Source organism: Danio rerio, chromosome 21, assembly GCF_052040795.2.
Source record: "Danio rerio strain M-AB ecotype USA chromosome 21, GRCz13ab, whole genome shotgun sequence".
NCBI lineage: Eukaryota > Metazoa > Chordata > Actinopteri > Cypriniformes > Danionidae > Danio > Danio rerio.
Genome location: NC_141041.1, coordinates 43,078,073 through 43,095,713, shown reverse-complemented (window position 1 = coordinate 43,095,713; position 17,641 = coordinate 43,078,073). Strand labels below are relative to the sequence as shown.

At 38.3% G+C, this 17,641-nt stretch overlaps 1 protein-coding gene and 1 long non-coding RNA gene across 2 annotated transcripts in view; one reads left to right on the top strand and one right to left on the bottom strand.

Moving 5' to 3' along the window:
* Positions 1-17,641, top strand: part of LOC147838945 (uncharacterized) — a 1,276,407-nt gene that overhangs the window by 1,075,347 nt on the left and 183,419 nt on the right. The window lies entirely within an intron of this gene.
* pou4f4 (POU class 4 homeobox 4) lies at positions 4,126-6,787 on the bottom strand. The gene is given in 2 exon segments (NM_001080058.1): positions 4,126-6,150; positions 6,503-6,787. Coding segments are annotated over 2 exon segments (1,032 nt in total). The 5' UTR covers positions 6,623-6,787; the 3' UTR covers positions 4,126-5,238.

The following is a 17,641-nucleotide window of genomic DNA, read 5'->3' as shown; positions in this document are numbered from 1 at the left end:
GCTATTCTTGACTGGCGTTGAGTTGAATTACCGAAGACAACAATTTTTTATGTTTCTTTTATGCATGTTTTGCATAAAAGAAACATGAAAATTATTTTCTTCGGTAATTCAAATTCAACTTCATACATTGCACTCGAAACACATAATATAATTGTATATTGGTTTTAACAATTCAATTTAAACATGCAGAGTTTACCCTAACAATAAACAAAATTGTTTTTTTTTTTTTTTTCCCTTTGATCAGTCTACCTCGTTGTTCTCCGCTACCGAGCTGTATCGGAATGAGCGCGCGCACTATTGTAAGGAAAGCATCCTGCATATATCATTAAAAAATCATGCTTCCCACGCCTTAACTCTTGAGCACTCGTCATGCACGCGTTTGGATTTTACAGCATTCTCTTGAAAATATCCAATTCCCTTCATTGGTTAGTAAGGACAAAAACATAAATCATAGACAATATGACATTTTATTATCCTAGGTTACATTTTAATATGACCACTTACACACAGACACAATGATGTATAAATGTGATGCACTAATCCATTTTTCTTTTTGTTTAGCCAGTTAATTGTATGTTGGTTCAATTTTATGTGCTATTTATTTTATTATTTTTATTTTTACTTTTTTTTCAAACAAGCTATAATGAGTTTAGACTTATTAAAAGGATGGATCACCCCAGAAAATATTTGCGAAAAAAAAAAAACGAAAAATTTTCTCCCCCTCAGGTGGTTTCAAGCCTTAATGGGTTTATTTATTATGTTGAACACAAAAGAAGATATTTTTAAGAAAGCTCTAACCGGTAACCACTGAAATCCATATAGGAAAAACACAGTATGGAAGTCGGTTATTGGTTTCCGGCTTTCTTCAAAATATCTTCCGAACTCAACAAGGTTTTTGAACATTTGAAGAGTGAGTAAATTATGACCGAATTTTCATCTTTGAGTCTACTATCTATTTAATGGAATTGATCCATTAAAATAAACCAATTTAAGAGTAAATAAAATCTAAACTTATTTCTAAATTATTAAAATTATAAAACTTCACTACTCAACAAGTCTTAATGCTTTGTATACTGTTTTATAGCACCGAACCATCAAAACCTCTCAATAATTTCCAGAAGTCTCTAATTTCGTTCTCTACCCCAAGGGATGGGGAACAGAATATCCCCCTAATAAATGTATTTATCTATAATTGTCATTGAGTTTAACTAACAGAGAAAGAGCTGTCACATCCGGTCATGAACGAATAATTTAAAGGGGTTGCATTTTACATTAGTGTTCACATTACACTTAAGTATTAATTACAATAATAGCCTACACCGTATTTAAAATAGTTCAGTAATTAAACTAAAGCAGGATTTTATTTATATGTTTTGCTCTTATTTGATTCTTAATGACACACTTAATCCATGCGGTGTAACCTCTACAAATACATTTATTTTATGATGTTTCTATCTAAATAGCGTAAAGCTGATAATTAATTTTAGCCTCTGACAACATTTTTGCCGATTATGGATAAGGGCCAAATTACACGGATTTAAATAGTGTTAGTCACTCTGCTTTAATTGATTTGACGTTCTTTCAGTCACTTTGTCTCAGTGCCAAATATTCAGATCTCCCAGCTTCTCTTTTGATCAGCCGCAGCTGCTTCAGTTGATTATTAAGCTTGATTAAGAATACACGGTTTTTAATTACAAGAGCCATGTTTTAATTATTGTCGAATATGGATACTTCCACTCTGTCCTGGCATGCTCGTGAGAGATCAAATTATGCAATTATACATTTATTAATTTTAATCCGCTGTTACTCAAACCAAAGACAAGCGAGTGATACAAAGATTCCCTTGTTCACCTTGTCAGGATCAATTTAAGTCGCTCTCCGTCACCTTCAATTGGAACTTTTGTCTTTCCCGTGTTGATTATTTATAGTTCCCATTTATTACAGAAAGTACAAATGCCCAACAATTTGCTTTCAGAAACCAGCTCAGGCTTCACGTTAAGCTTGTGAGAACTCTGATATCTTGAACGCTGTATTGGGCTTATATATTAACGCGCTTGATAAATATTGCATTGTACTGATTTAGAGCTTCCAGTGCCGGAGGTGTGATCTGACCGTAATGCGCGCACACGCGGATAAAAACACGGGGAGCGCGCAACGCGGATGGAAACACTGATGGAAGTTTATTTACTCGCTGACCGCGCTCGCAGTCGGGCTTCAAGACGGGGGCTCAAAGTCTGGGAAATAAATGAAACGTTACTGCAGCAATTCTCAATATTTCTGCTAACGCTTGCGACTAATTCTTTCGCCGAGCAATGGATGAGCCGGTCGAACGGGCCGTGTTGCTGCAATGTTTGTGAGGAAAGAGGGAGCCATAGTCATGTACCAGAGAGCTGATTCTCCAAGGCCCTCAGTCGAGCTGCACTCAAGACTCTTGCTTCATTAAAATTTTATACGCAGCGCTTGGCCAAGGTCTATTTATGAAAATGCGCTTTCCGCTCCATGGAAAACACAAGACTGTAAGGAACCATGGGGAGGAATGTAAATCTAAGAGCAGAATTATATACACTTACACGTATTTTTCATTCCAGCTGCATTTTACAAAATAAAGTAACCGCTGCCACACTGAAAAATATTGCCTCACATTTGACGTCTATGTGTTTCGTGGCTTCCACTGTTGATGAATTATGTAGATGAGTTAGTGAGAGCCATGCAAATCTTCAATTGTGTGCACATTTGAGCACGATAATTTTAATATTTTGTCTCGAACATTTCAAGCAATGTTATGCGTCCAAATGTGAGCTAGTCAGTGGATATTATTTTTGCTGCTAAAACATTATAGTAATATAATTGCAGTATAATGGTTTTCAATGTAACAGTGTTCACTATAAATGCAATTAGAAAATCTGAAAAAGTTTTCAGCCTTTACTGACACGCATAAAGCAGAACGAATCTGATTTGCGTAATATGTCTCTTGACTTTTTCATTCAGCAGGAAACACAAAAGAAACGATGACCTCCGTATGTTAATAATTCAAATCAAACAATTGACGTAGCCTACGCTGTTGTGGGATTGGGCTTTACCACATGCGCCTATACACAACCGCCCTGTTTTCTGTGAACCAACCAACTTAATAAACCACTGTCTTATGGGATGAGTTTTGGGAATAATCTCAATTTTTTCTTACCTAGATGTGTTATAGAGAAGCTATTTATTTGATTTATATAATTATTTTTCAGCGAAAGCTGTACTTTTACTTTTTATGTTTTATTATTGTAATGAAAAAATAGTTGCAGTTACAAATGACAAACAAAAATTTATTGGGCTTTAATAAGGCACACTTTAAAACTGATTTTAGCAGATTTTCATTTATTTAGCCTATTTATTACCTCTTTTTGTCTGAATTACTTACTTTTATTTTAGAATCATTGTTGTGTGTCTTCCAATGATGGGAAGGCCGAGACCAAATGAACTATCCGTTTGTACCACATGTACTATCCGTTCAGCAATAGCATATCTTCCTCTTAACAAACACTTGCAAAATCAATAGTATCATAACACTTCATATTTATTATTCATAAATAACGAGTTTTACGGGCTCAAAACCACCTGCTGAACGCAAAAGAGAGCTTGACAACTCCAGAAATAAGCGAACTTGTTTCTTAATATTGTCCGACACTAATGGCGCAATATTTTGCGAAAAGAAACACTAATAACATTTGGAGTTTATTTTCAAAAAATTGTGTATTTAATCGCGCTTGTTAAACGTAATTTAAAGCTTGGTTTATTTTTTAAGGTTATTATGAGTGAAATGTGCCTATTCGATTTATTACAACAATCGATTGATTAGCTGGCTGTGTATATTTGATAATAAGAAACAAATAATGATTACGCGTTGTGTATTTATCAAGCATAATGACAGCCGCAGCAGGAATGTTAGTAATTTCCTAATAATGTTCATGTATTTAAAAAAAAAATGAAATTAATAAAGTGTTTTAAAATAAACTTGTCACCTAAATGCATTTTCTCTTATTTAAAGAATGACCCAATAATCGTTGCATTTAGCAAAACAAATAAAGCAGACTCAGAAAATAAAGTAAGCTTAGGCACATAACACACTGCAGTAGATGAGGTAAGACGTGCATGGTTTATTGAAATTTCTGTCGCGTACACAGACACAGTTAAGCACACTTTCACAAATGAAACATGTGTGATATTGAAAATAAATTAAGCTCAAATAAATAAGTAAACAAAATCAACGAATCAAGGAAGAATATAAATAGGCAAAACAAATAAGGAGTCGCAATCATATCTACAAAGTGCAATGAATCTCTGAACATGAAATGAAATGTTCCCATCTACAAACTTAGTGTAATAATAATAACAATAATAATAATAATAATAATAATAATTTAAGTGGAGACATACAGTAGAAGGGGCTAGTCACAAAATAATTCTTAATTTGATTGTCAAAGCTTTGTTGAAGTGAAATTAGTTGCAACACACAACGCTTCGTGCTTCCTATCTAATTTTACCCAAAATGTGTCAACTGAAAACTAGATTTACGCCCTATTTCCAATATGACCATGAATGTGTCAAGACGTCAGGAATCATGAGGTAGACACAGAAAAGTATATTAAGTATGTCCGTGTGTACGTGCGTTCGCCTGTGCGTGTTCTCTCTTATTGCAATACATCAAAACGAATGAAAACTCCAAACAATAAATGAACACTTAACGCCTTGTAAACCATGCAATGGATCACAACAGAACCTTCATGATTTTCTTCTGGAGCATATAGAACAACACTAAGTTTTCTAGAATGGAACATCTTTTGCACAACAGCGTTTTAGCTTGCTTTCTTTTCGTCCTTTAAAAAACAGAATTTTGATGCGTTCTTCACACAAAGAGGTGCAGTGTATTCACAGGTATGTACACAGATGAATATAAAAGAGTTGTTTTAAAGTTAGGAGAATAATCATTATTATTCAATTCTCGTTTTGTACAATAATTGCAACGTTTAGTTGGTGTTAATTTTCCTCTCGTCCTCCGTCTTCCAGAGCGAGTTGTTCTCGACATGTTTTGTCACGACAAACTTTTGGAGCACTTCTGTCTCTGGGATGTTGACGCCCAGCTCCTGTTCCTGCGTGGGAAGCGTTTCGCCTCAGCCTCGAAGAGTTTTGTCGTCTCTGTTCACTCATGTGTCTGATTATTTGAGTTTGTTTTTAATACATTATTCGGGCCTAGTGCGTGGCCGAAAACTTCATGCGTTTCTGCTTTTGCCTTTGATTACAAAACCACACGCGGACCACGTTTTTTTTCAGGTCCAGTTTCTCGGCGATGGCAGCGATTTTCTCCGACGAGGGTCTGGGCTGGACGGCAAAGTAAGCCTCCAGCGACCGCTTCTCTGGAGCGGCGATCGAAGTGCGTTTTCTCTTTTTGTCCCCGCCGTTAAAAATCTCCGGCTTGGCCATTTTCTCCCTCTGAGCCCGTTCTGCCTCCTCTAACCATGCTTCCAGAATGGGCTTGAGGGCCACCATGTTATTGTGGGACAAAGTGAGAGACTCAAACCGACAGATAGTACTCTGGCTCAGGCAGCCGACCCCGGGGATTTTAAGGTTGGCTAACGCCGAGCCCACGTCGGCCTGCGTGACCCCGAGTTTGATCCGCCTCTGCTTGAAGCGCTCGGCGAAAGACTCCAGCTCCCGGGGGTCGGGCTCGGAGTCTCCAACGCCGCCCAGAGAGGCGTGCGAGCCCAGGCCGTGGGGGTGCATGTTCATGCTTTGCGGGTGGTGATGCTGCATGTGGTTGATAGCGGACATGTGCGAATGCGGGTGGGAAGCCGTGGAGCAAACGTCGGAGCCCGGCATGCCTCCGATAGAGATGCCGGGGAGGTGGTCGAGCAGGTCGCCCTCCAGGCCCTGGGTTGGCTGGTGGTGGGGATGATGGTGGTGAGAGGTCAACACTGACGGATGATGTAGGTGTCCGGAGGAGGACGTGGGCGTGCAGGTCATGCTTGTCATGGTGGTCATGGTGTGGTAGGTGGCATCTGGTTTGAACGGATGACTTTTTTGCGCGACGATGTCCACCGCCGCCAGCGCCTCGGCTCTCTGAAGCAGGGTCTCATCAAAGCCGGCAAAGATGTTACCCTGCAGCTATGTGACAGAGAGAGCAAATGTAAGCATAGTCCAGATACTTTTGAGTTTTTAAATCACTGCATTTAGATTTAAAACTTAAAAGTTAGAAATAATTGTAAAAGTTTTATAACACGACATTGAGTCACTTTTAGCTAAATTCTTTTATTTTTATATATCCATTTCTATATATTTTTAAAGTAGTAAAACAAATAATAATTTGGGTTAGAATTTAAAAATAAATGACAAATACCAACGCATTTACATGTTTTGCCCCATAGAAAAAAAAGTTTTCACCAACACGGCTACACAATGCAAATGACAGCGGTGATAATGAATTGCAAACAAGAAATACATAAAATATTGAACTTACCGAGGGCGTGGGCAAACATGCTCGCCTAATAGCCTCCGAGCTGGAATGGAGAGGTGTGTATTTAGGCTCGTGCAAAATCGGATGCATACTAAACGGCTGTTTGCTATTCATGGACATCATTATGGCAGAGGTGAGAAAGGGTGGCTTCTCGTCTTCCTCGTTTATCTCCGTTTTGTTCCAGAACAGTATCTACCTCGGAACCCAGGGACGATCTGGATGATAAAAAGTGAAAAGGTATGCCAGAGAAGTCTTCTTCACTGGCTCTGAGCTGTAGCCAGGCGCGAGCTGTCAATGTCTATGATACAGTAGGAATTTACGCAGGCACCTAAAATATAACGCTGTCTCCATTAACCCCGCCCATATAGGTACATGTCCCGCCCAACTACTATTACAGTACCCTCAAATGTTATTGGTAAGTTTGGGACGTGAACACGCCTCTGGGGGTTCTGGTCCCATTATCCATCATGTGTACTGGAGCAGAGAAGGCGTGGCTTTGGCTCTGAGACGTTCTTGGTGTTTTTTCATTGGTGCTGTGATTTTGACACGTCGCGCTAGATTGGTTGTATTGAACACTGCTCTTAAATATGTCATCGTTTGTTATGATCCTCTTGAATAACATTTTAAAGTTTTTCAATAAAAACGTTTAAATTTGTTACGTTTTATAATTGTTATTGTACATTATTTTAATGTTTTGATCATTTTATAATTTAGGACATTTTATCATCGTTTGTAATTTATGCCAGGCAACACAAACCGATTAAGTGTAACTCTTAAATGGACAGTGTGAAGTCACTTCAAACATAAAAACCAATTAAAAAAAACTACTACAGTACTGACTAATCTAATGTATATGCACACATATAAACATGTAAAGCATCCTATAGAAAATATTAATTTAAATGAGAGATTTTGAGGGGTATATATACTGAGCACTGTATTTTGGAATACATCATATAAAGAGAAAATAAGAAAGTGAATCACTGAGTAATAGAAATGGTATATTTCTCTTAATTAAGATCACTGTGTTGCGTTGTGTACTATAGTTTTTCTTCATGCGGCCAGCCTTAACAATTTGGTGCATGAATTAATTATTGTTCATTTACTTTGTGGTATGCACCACAATATGGATCCTCAAATAGAGCATAAACAGACTGGGATGATAAGAGCCCATGTACAATTAAATATTGATAAAAAAAAACACAGGTCAAACAAATGAGAGCAGTCAATCAAATACGGTTCAGTCTGACAAATGAAATGCTGGTACCACCATCCATTTCCATGAATGAAAAAAAAAACTGTGGTTAAAAGAATAGCTGAATGCTTCGAGTAGATATAAAGTCTTGGTTCAGTGAATAGATCAAGTTACCCTTCCTGCAGCCAAGCTACTAACTTGGGACCTTCATTATTGGAACTTGACTATTTGATCAGCACCTCTTCAAAGTGGGCTGTGTGTTGCTCAGCTTTGTTGGTATAGGGCATGCAAGCTGCTCTAGATTGGCTTGTATAGAGCCCACATATCTATCACTCTAATTGGTGCTGAAACCCCAGACATGGACAATAAAGCCCCACAATGGGAGAAGGAGTCTCTGCGAGTGTGACTCGGAAACCTGAGATGCAGACGCAGATAGCAACATCGTCCCCTCGTGCCTTGCTCTCCGGCAAGGCCTTGGCACCCGCTCATCAAATATGCATCAATGCTGCCATCTCTCCCCCAGCAACCACTGTCACTGGGGACTCCAAATGCTGAGGGACGGACAGAGAGGCACAGCAAAAGTGACAGAACAGAGAGAGAGAGGCAGTCTGGAAAAGAGAAGACGGCTCAAAGAGTGAGCTTATACATGTCAATGGAGAGACAGACATGTAGCTGAGATGATACAAGCCATACTTGTTGAATCTATTGAGTTGTTCTCTTTTTTCCTGTCATTCCTTCTTTCTGTGTCAGACTGCCGTCACCGAGTCGTAGTCATTTTCCTGATGAGTTTTCTGCAAACAAGCCTGGGGAAGTGCTTGATTATTGCTAATGGAACATTTTCCTCAATGAATATTAATGCTGAAATGGGGAATTGGTGGTATTGGCTGTTAGGATTTGTACTCCAGCTGATTTGAAGTTTGAGGTGTTGAAACTGTTTGTTATTTTCCATGATATAAAATTCACATACAAATAAGAAAAGCACACATCTTGGGTGCATTTCTGCACCAAAGCGACCTCTTTGGCAATTTATGACGCACGATTGAAATGAACTAGCTAATCCCAACTGTTTTCAACTCCCCAAATATGTTGTTTGAACAACTTTGGTCCAATAAATGTTGACAAATCAAAAGCAAAAGAGGAAAAAAAATCTTCTATAGGAGGAAAAGGATTGTTTGAATTATAGATGTTAGCTTTTTATTTTGGAATACTCATGTTTTACTAACAAGAACCTAGCTAGTAGTTCCAAATATAGCTAAAAACTAAATTACATTGCGGGCACTGGTTCGAGTCCTGACCGGGTCAGTTGGCATTTCTATGTGGAGTACATGTTTTCTCTGGTTGCTCCGATTTCCCCTACAGCCCAAAGACATGTGTTATAGGTGAATTTAGGAGTCTATAGGTGTAATTCAGAGAAGAAGTTTAAATATATATATTTATTTTCCTTCGCCTTAGTTCCTTTATTCATCTGGGGTCGTCAGAGTGGTATGAACTGCCAACTTATTCACCCTAATATGTTTTACACAGCGGATGCCCTTCCAGCTGCAACCCAGTACAGGGAAAATGAACATGTGTACATTTAGAGTAAATGTGTAAATGTATGTTGTATATATTGTTTAGTTATTCATATATTTTTGCATGATTACCTTGTTTTGTTCAACCAATGAATGTTACATTTGTCATTGTACATTTATACATTTATCATATAAAAATGTGTTAATATATGGTATATGAGATGTGGCATCATTCATTTGAAATGTTTTGAAGTTTTTAAATGTTATTAAAAACTTAAAATAAAACAAAGTCTTTGTTTGAGTCAAAGGAGTTTAACATGTGTTTAGATATCTAGATTTTAATATTAAGCCAAGAAATTAAATTTCTTGAGTAATTAATTTGCTTTTCAAACAAAGTAATTAAAGAAGTAACTAAAAAAGAATGTAATTTGTTATCAATGATTAATTACTTCATGAAATAACTTAATCAACACTGATTGCAACCATGTAACTTGTCACCAGAGACTAACCCTGTTTTTGGTAAACCAAAACACACCTCTGTTAGACTATTTTGGTAACACTTCACAATAAAGTTCATTAGTTAATGCATTTACTAACATGAACTAATCATGAACAACACATGTACAGCATTTATTAATCATAATTGAAAATTTACTAATGCATTATTAACATCCAATTCCATACTTGTTAACATTAGTTAATGCACCATGAGTTAATATCAACTAACAATGAACTTCTGTATTTTCATTAACTAACGTTAACTAACATGAACAAATACATTAGTAAATGTATTGTTCATTGTTTGTTCATGTTAGTAAATGCATTAAAAAACATTAACTAATGAACCTTATTGTAAAGTGTGACCACTATTTTGAGGACATTTGTGCTTAACAGTATGAATAACAACAGATCAAGGGATATAATGTTGAGTATTGTGTAGTAATGGGTATGTAAAGTTTTGAAACGTTTGGTATTAGCGACACCGGTGGCCAGTGTGTGAACTGCAACCGACAATTTATTTCTAGCTATGCTAAATATGATAAGCATTTGTTTCACATTACTTAACTAGTAAGAGAAGCTTTTAAAATGAATATGTAAATTTAACATATTAACATTATATGTCTTTCATATAAAAAAACAGACAACCTTTAATAGACAACACAGAAAGACAGGAAAAGTCACCTTTAAAAAGAAATGCATTTTAAATGCATTGAAATTTATTCATTCATTCAATTTCCTTAGTCCCTTATTTATCAGGGATCACCACAGTGGAATGAACCACCAACTATTCTGGCATATGTTTTACGCAGATGCCCTTTTAGCAGCAACCCAGTACTAGAAAACATACAAATTCATACATACATTATACCCATTTGGAGAGGAAAAGAATGATTCAGAAAGCAAGTCAAAAACAACACAGACATGTTTTTTTCCTCAAAAATATCATGTTTTGTGATGGAAATTAAGGTATAAAATACTTTTTTTTTTCACTAACAAAAGTTTTTACTTTAAACATTTGAGCAAACAATTTTCTGTTTCTGCATATTCAAGGCATGTGTGGTGTGGTGTCGGAGCTCAGAAGAGACAGTGAAAGCAAGACATCACCACAAGTAAATATTTCTGGTACGTTAAGCAAATGGACAAACTCCTCAGTGTGCACACGAGTGCATGTACCTCGCTTTCCTTTTTCTCCTCACACTCTTTTTTTTTTCCATTCTGCACCCCCCCCCCCAAGCCTTCCCCCATTTCGTGATTGGTAAATTATTGATAGCGTGTAAAATCTAACATTGTAGATATGTGACCATTCACCAAATCAGCGGGTTCACACTGTGGGGCTGCCGAAGGGAAGGGGTGTCTAAGCACGCACTTTAATGTAATTGCCTTTAGGGTTCCTAGTAAATATTTTATTGTCTGCCAGCACAAATTAAAGGTACAAAGTTACAGAAACAGGGTGATTCCTCACTCCGAAGCTCTGCAGAAGATGTTCTTCGGCTTTTCATTTGACTTGAAGCTTTCGGGTGACAGGTGAAATTTAGTCTTAGGATGGTGTGAGATGCTTACCTGGAGGCAAGCATGTCCCTCGAAGAGTCATCTTAAGGGTTTGCTGTTTTGGTTCTGTTCACTGACGCTGAAAGAGCTCTTGATTTGAATGATTTTGGTGGAATGAAAAGGAAAAGGAGGGGTGGGTGGGAAGACTCATGCATTGCCAGTCAGGGAGGAAAGTAAGCAGAAAGATGGGACAGAATGTGAACAGGAAAACTTCATTACCTGATGGGGCAGTGGCCAAAAAGGCATTAAATATGAATGGCAGCCGACACAGATGGTAAGCTGACCTGGATGGGATGTGAAGCGTCGGTGGGAAGATTTGTAGTTTTTTCTGTTCCACACTTAGAGAACAAATTCTCAGGTCCAGGCGTTTCTCTCCTCTGGGATTTCTGCCTGCTTTTGCTCTTCTAAATGAAATAAAACTATTTACCCTTCAGCGCTGATCTCTGCTTTCACTCTTGATGCTTGAAAGATGCAATCATCGTTTCTTGCTAACCTTTTAGGCCTTGTGAAATTGTTTGGTTTTTGTGCCTCGTTTCGAACTCTGTTTCCCGATTTCTTTCGCAGGTTCCCTCCTGTGTGCACATACTATGATCAGTATCGTTTCCTTGGACCCCCGTCATTCTCTTTGCACCATTCCGCCAGTTACCTGCCGATCGCCGTCCAAACGGGATGGGCCGCACTAAGTCTGGATCAATAGATTAACTGAGTGGTTATGAATTATGCAGAAGAGCCCTACAGCAGTTGAACATAAAGAGCCTTTGCTTTTGAATTGGCGTGTAAAAGCTAAGTACAGGCCTGTTTACTTGTTCCCCGGCATGGTGGGTGCTGTGCTTCAACCCCCCACTCGACAGTCGAGAGCCCCTGGGACCTTAGTCAGGTGAAAACAATGTGATTGTATTGACGATGCTGATTTGAGCTGGAAAAAAATGTGTGTGCTTTTTAAATAGTTGTTTGGTTCGCATGTGTTGCAATGACTGCGTTTTTGTTGAGAGAGTTTGCTCACAGTGCCTTGTCGCTCTCCTCTGAGTCAAACCTCAGAGGACACAGCGATAGTTTTAGCTTAAAATTCCACCGCGCATGTAATTTTACATTTGCATACAATCAAACCTAGAGTCACTCATGTTTTTTTTTTTTGTTCGACAACAGTAAAACAAAGGAGGGAAAAGAATAAACAAGCAAAATGATGTAAATATGATGCCGAAGGAATATTCATGACATGTGAATCCCAGTGTAGTTTTACTCCACAGTGCTTTGGAGACCGAAAATGATCTTTCTTTGCGTATACCAGGAAGTGTTTTGTGTGACATATCAGACAGATGTGTGTTGTGTGACTTTTACATAACCGTCAGCTGCTCATTCAGATGCCAAGTAAGAAGCTATGAAAAGAGGAAGAGGGCCAAAAGCTGAAACATTTGTCTTGGATCTCCTTTCTTCTTTATTTATTGAAATATTAATGTCTTTGCTTGAGGCCAAGTGTGTTTATGCTTGCCGCTCAGAGCGTTGACCGAAATGCCAACTGATGCTCTCTCATTGATTTTTTTTCATAGTGGGTGTATCTGTCTAAGTAGAGGCCGCCAGTCACCCTACCACCCTCCCCGTTCTCCTACGTTCCTCCAAGTCCTGGCCTTATTCCTTTGCTTCATCTGCCCTTATTAGACTCTTCAAGAGGAGCTGCTTTTATTCAGTGTATTGGACACTTCAAAGGACGGCTGTGTTAATTGTTGGTTCATTTGGAGCTGGCTGTAGCAGAGTGTGTGTAGGCGATGTTGTAGACGTGTTTGAATCTTTGTGATGTGAGTAATGAGCTGAGAAATGGGGAAATAGAGTGAACTTTTAAAAACTTTGGTGGATATGTGATAACATATACATATGTTTATCTATGCATGTCTTGTAGTTTTCTCCCATTGATGTAAGTATGACATGAATTGCTTTAAAGGTTTAAAAACTTGCTCTGTTGTCTAAGGTCTTTGGGCTGCGCAGGCAAATTCTTCATGTTTGTTTAGTGTTAAACAGCACTACATGTTAGGCCAGCTAGTGTTTTTTTTCCCACTACTTTAAAGGCAACGTTGTTCAGTCAAATAAGAATTTGCTCAAAGTTTGTAGTCAATATGAGTAGCAAAATCTAAAAAAGGACCAGATAAATTCATGAGCCAACCATCATGAGATTGCATTTTCAAAACAACGTTTGGAAGCTGTTTGGACAGAAATGTGTGCGAGTGATATAAACACAAGTGTTTATTTTAAAATTTACTGATTCTAAATTAGGATCCAAGTCTCATTGATTTTGAGGCCAACTGCACTATGACTTAGCAGTGCAGTTTTCGATGAATGGTAATGTATTATCATGTCTCAGTAATAATGTGTCTGATTATGTCCACAACACCAGATTTGAAAAGAAACTGGGATTAAAAGATTTGTTCTAACTATCTGTGACCCGACCTCAGGAAGCAGTAAAAGGTACACTTATTATTTTATAGCATTTTGAATACTTAAGCCACGTACTTTGTAATTGATAGATTCACCACAGCTGCATAGTGTATACAATTATAAATGGGGAATCACAACAGGAATCTTGGCTTGTGAACATTAAATCAGGTTTATTTTGTGCAGTAACTAATGCCGAGTTCAGACTGCATGATTTTCAAACTAGTCGTGTCACCGTGTCACAGATGTTGTCCCACTGCATGACTATCTGGGCTAGCGTTTCGTCGCTGCTTTGTTTACACTGCAAGATGGATCGGCAACAGGTACTTTCACATTGCATGACTTTACTGTAGGAAGAATCGCCGACAACTTCGTCCAAACTACGTCTCACAGCCAAAAACACATAGTATATCTTTTGTTATTAACTACATAATGAGAAAGAAGTCTTTATTGGGGTAGAACATGTACAAATTTGCTCACTTGGGTTTAAACGGAATTAGCCATTTCTCCTCAACGTTGATAATACACTAATTTCTTTCTGTATTAAACGTCAAACAGACACGGTTGCTCCTGAGTTCTTTCAAACCTCCACTAGATTTTCCTCCTTCTCGTGGGTCCAAAAAAGCCGAAAAAGAGCGCTTTTAACTTTTCCCCCAGCCCCCCGCTGGCCTGCAGCAGGTACACACACACACACACACACACACACACAAAAGTGAATGCCGCTCTCTCATTGGCTGTAGGTGACTGCTGATGTTATTTTCAGTCAAAACTCATTTCACAAGGCATGATTTGAATCGCCGACAGCTCCAGATATTTAGCACGCCAAATATCTCACAGGCATCGGCGACTCATCGGTGATTCTCTCAGATCACGTCTTTGATAGTTCATATTGTGTGATTGTCACTCACGTGCACGAGTACCGATTTGCCTGTGATTACAGGCATTTGTCGGCGATTTCTCAAAACCTGTCAGCGAGCCAAATCAGGGCTAAAATCACGCAGTCTGAACTAGGCATTAGCTATTGTCACAGAAGGAGGACGTTGACAAGGACTGAGTGAGTAAGTAAAGAGTTTATTGTAACAGATGTAGTAAACATATGCAATGTCAACAGGTAAAATCTATTATCTTACAGATAAAGAGCAGTGGAGCCGTAGTGGAGTAAACTGGCAACTGGTGACAGTGATGAGACAACATAGAATCGGAGACACACAATAACAAGGCCCAATCCCAATTAAATCTTTGTACCTCTAACCCTTCAAAATTTACCCCTAAGAAATGGGACAGCACTACAGCACCTGCACACGTCATCATTAGTCATCCTGATCTCTTGCTTCATACAGAATGAGATCAGACGATCGCGACTGCTGTAGTTATTCCAGTTGCTTAATTTGCCTAAATTGGTATTTATCTTCAAGAAATCACCGAAGGCATATATTATGTTATCATAACAATTTAATGTGGCAATAATATCATAACTTTACACCGTGGCCATATTAATCTATGTAAACACACCAACAACCACATTAAAATTATAGTAGACACTGTAAAAAGCCCATTCCTAGCCACTAGACTTTTCTGACAGGGTATTCGAGTGTCATCAAGTGACAGAATGTTGTGGGACTGCTATACAGGAGATATTATTATGCTTTATAGATAGCAAAATTTTATTAAATTTAATTTTAAAAGTTTTTAATTTCATTTTTTTAAAAGCATTACGATAAAACAGGAACGCGGTTACAAATATATTAAAACATGTGCTTGTTGGTTGTAAAAAATCGTAATAATGCCAAAAAATACAAATTTGTAGATCTATCCTGTCATTGTAGCTGGTTTATTCTGGGAAATTTTCTTACCCCTTGGTTTTGAGTGTGGTCATGTAAAATCTCTGTTCGAAGGGCTATCTACACCTTTTCCTTAGCCCTACGCCTTCAAGCTAAAGAGAATTGGGACACCCCTACCCCTTCACGGGAATGCGCAAAACGGGGTAGGTGTAAGGGAAGGAAGGGCTAAGGGGTAGAATTGGGATTGGGCCCAAAGATTGGTCACACACGAGTTTGAGCATGCAAAATTCTGTTGTATGGCGCTGCACAAGAGGGCAGGATTACACAAGATAATTAGACATTTAAAAAAGCGTCTATATTTGGTCCATATTTTAAAATTCTGTCTGGAAAGGTCATGTTTTGATCCTTGATTGGTCTCAAGCAGGTCAGAGTTCACCAAGCTTAAACTTTGCACCTCAGTGAACTGCAAAACTTGACGCATGAACTTGCATTCCTGGTCTGACGCATTTGCGTGGGTATGAATGGAAGTCAATGGGGGAGAAAAGTCCAGTGTGACTTTAGCTTTGGAGACAAGGAGCAGACGAGGTAAGTATAACTCATAGGACCTAGAATAGACTGACCATTATTGTTCTTCTTGATGCAATGAGGCCAGACACTGAGTGAGGGAGTATGCAGGTACAGTATTTATGGAGTGGAGTGATGAGCATGAGATGACATGCAGGTGCAATGTGGTGACGGTAAACGGGGTGAATCATGTGACTGTATGTGGGGAGAACCTGGCCTGGCTGTGACAATACAATGGATCCCTATATTTACCTGTTTGGTGTCAGTCAAATTTGCATGGGAAATCCCTCTATAATGTGCAAGAAGTACTGTGAAAATGCTAAATAAACGCTGCTGTTTTTATTGTTTGTATGTGTGCAGCACTAGTTCCAGTTTATTGAATATAAACTACTGGAACTTGCATGTATGGAAAGATTCATCTGCTCATGCAGGCACACAGAACTCGTTTCATTTGGCTTTCGCTTAATTGGTGTTTTCATTTACAGCATTTTGGTCCAGACAGAATCATAGGCATACTTTTACCCAAACTTTTTTATATTCGTTGTTTGATATCGGTTTGGTTTGTCCTGGGTAGTTCATTTTAAGTTTAAAAAAAGTAACCAATAAAAATAACAGTAGGATATACCCATGCTTTCATTTTGAGATTCCTGAGGTCAGGTAATTTGAAAAATGTCCAATTTTGGCATGCTGTCCAAACTTTAACGTTGATTTGCAGCTGTCAAAAGTGGCACCAGGTGAAATATTTTGCTGCTGTAGCTCATCTGCTTCAAAGTTACCTGATTTACTATTGTCTTTCTACTGTTAAACCTCATCATGGGATTTTCATAGTAAAACCCTGTAAAACCTAGAGATTGTTGTGCTGACAATCCACATAGATCCAATTTCTGAAATATGACCTGACCACATCTACATGCAAAAAAAAAAAAAAAATAATAATAATAATAATAACAATAAATGATTTGCTGCCTTGTAATTGATTAGAAATATTGATAAGAATTCAAACATGTGTAACAAACAAAGTTGCAGTTAGTTTATATTACTACTAGCAAATTGGATCTATAGAATTCACTCCTTTGTAAATCAGTCAGCCTTAATGGTAAATGCAGAGATTTGTAGAACTAGATTGTAATGCTTTATGTATATTGCATGTTTTCTTTGCTTTTGCTGTTTTTGTAGCTAAAGCTGCTGTGATGCAATAAAAAATTCTGACTCAGTCTGAAAGTGTTGCACAATAGGAACTGGAGGTCTCCAAACCCTCTTGTTATTCTTCTTTATGGTGTAAACTTTTGTGTTTTGTATTTTTAGTTTTTTTTTTTACGTAAATCGTCATAGACCACATGTAGTATCCTCTCGGAGTAGAGGTAATGGCATTGAGGGTTTTTGCAGGTGGGATGCTGAGCTGCTCAACACCATGAGGAACACTGAAGAGCAGATTTTGAAGGCCTCTGGGGAACAGGGGGTGGGTTTGCATTGGGTAGGAGCGCTCGGGACCCCAGCTGGTGCAGGACGGGGTGCCATTGTGTTCCCCATCCTCCCTCCTTGCAGTTCTAACAGGATTAGGCAACGGAGAGCACCCTCTCTTCAAAACCCCAGGCTGTTCCTCGCATGTCCCGTCTGA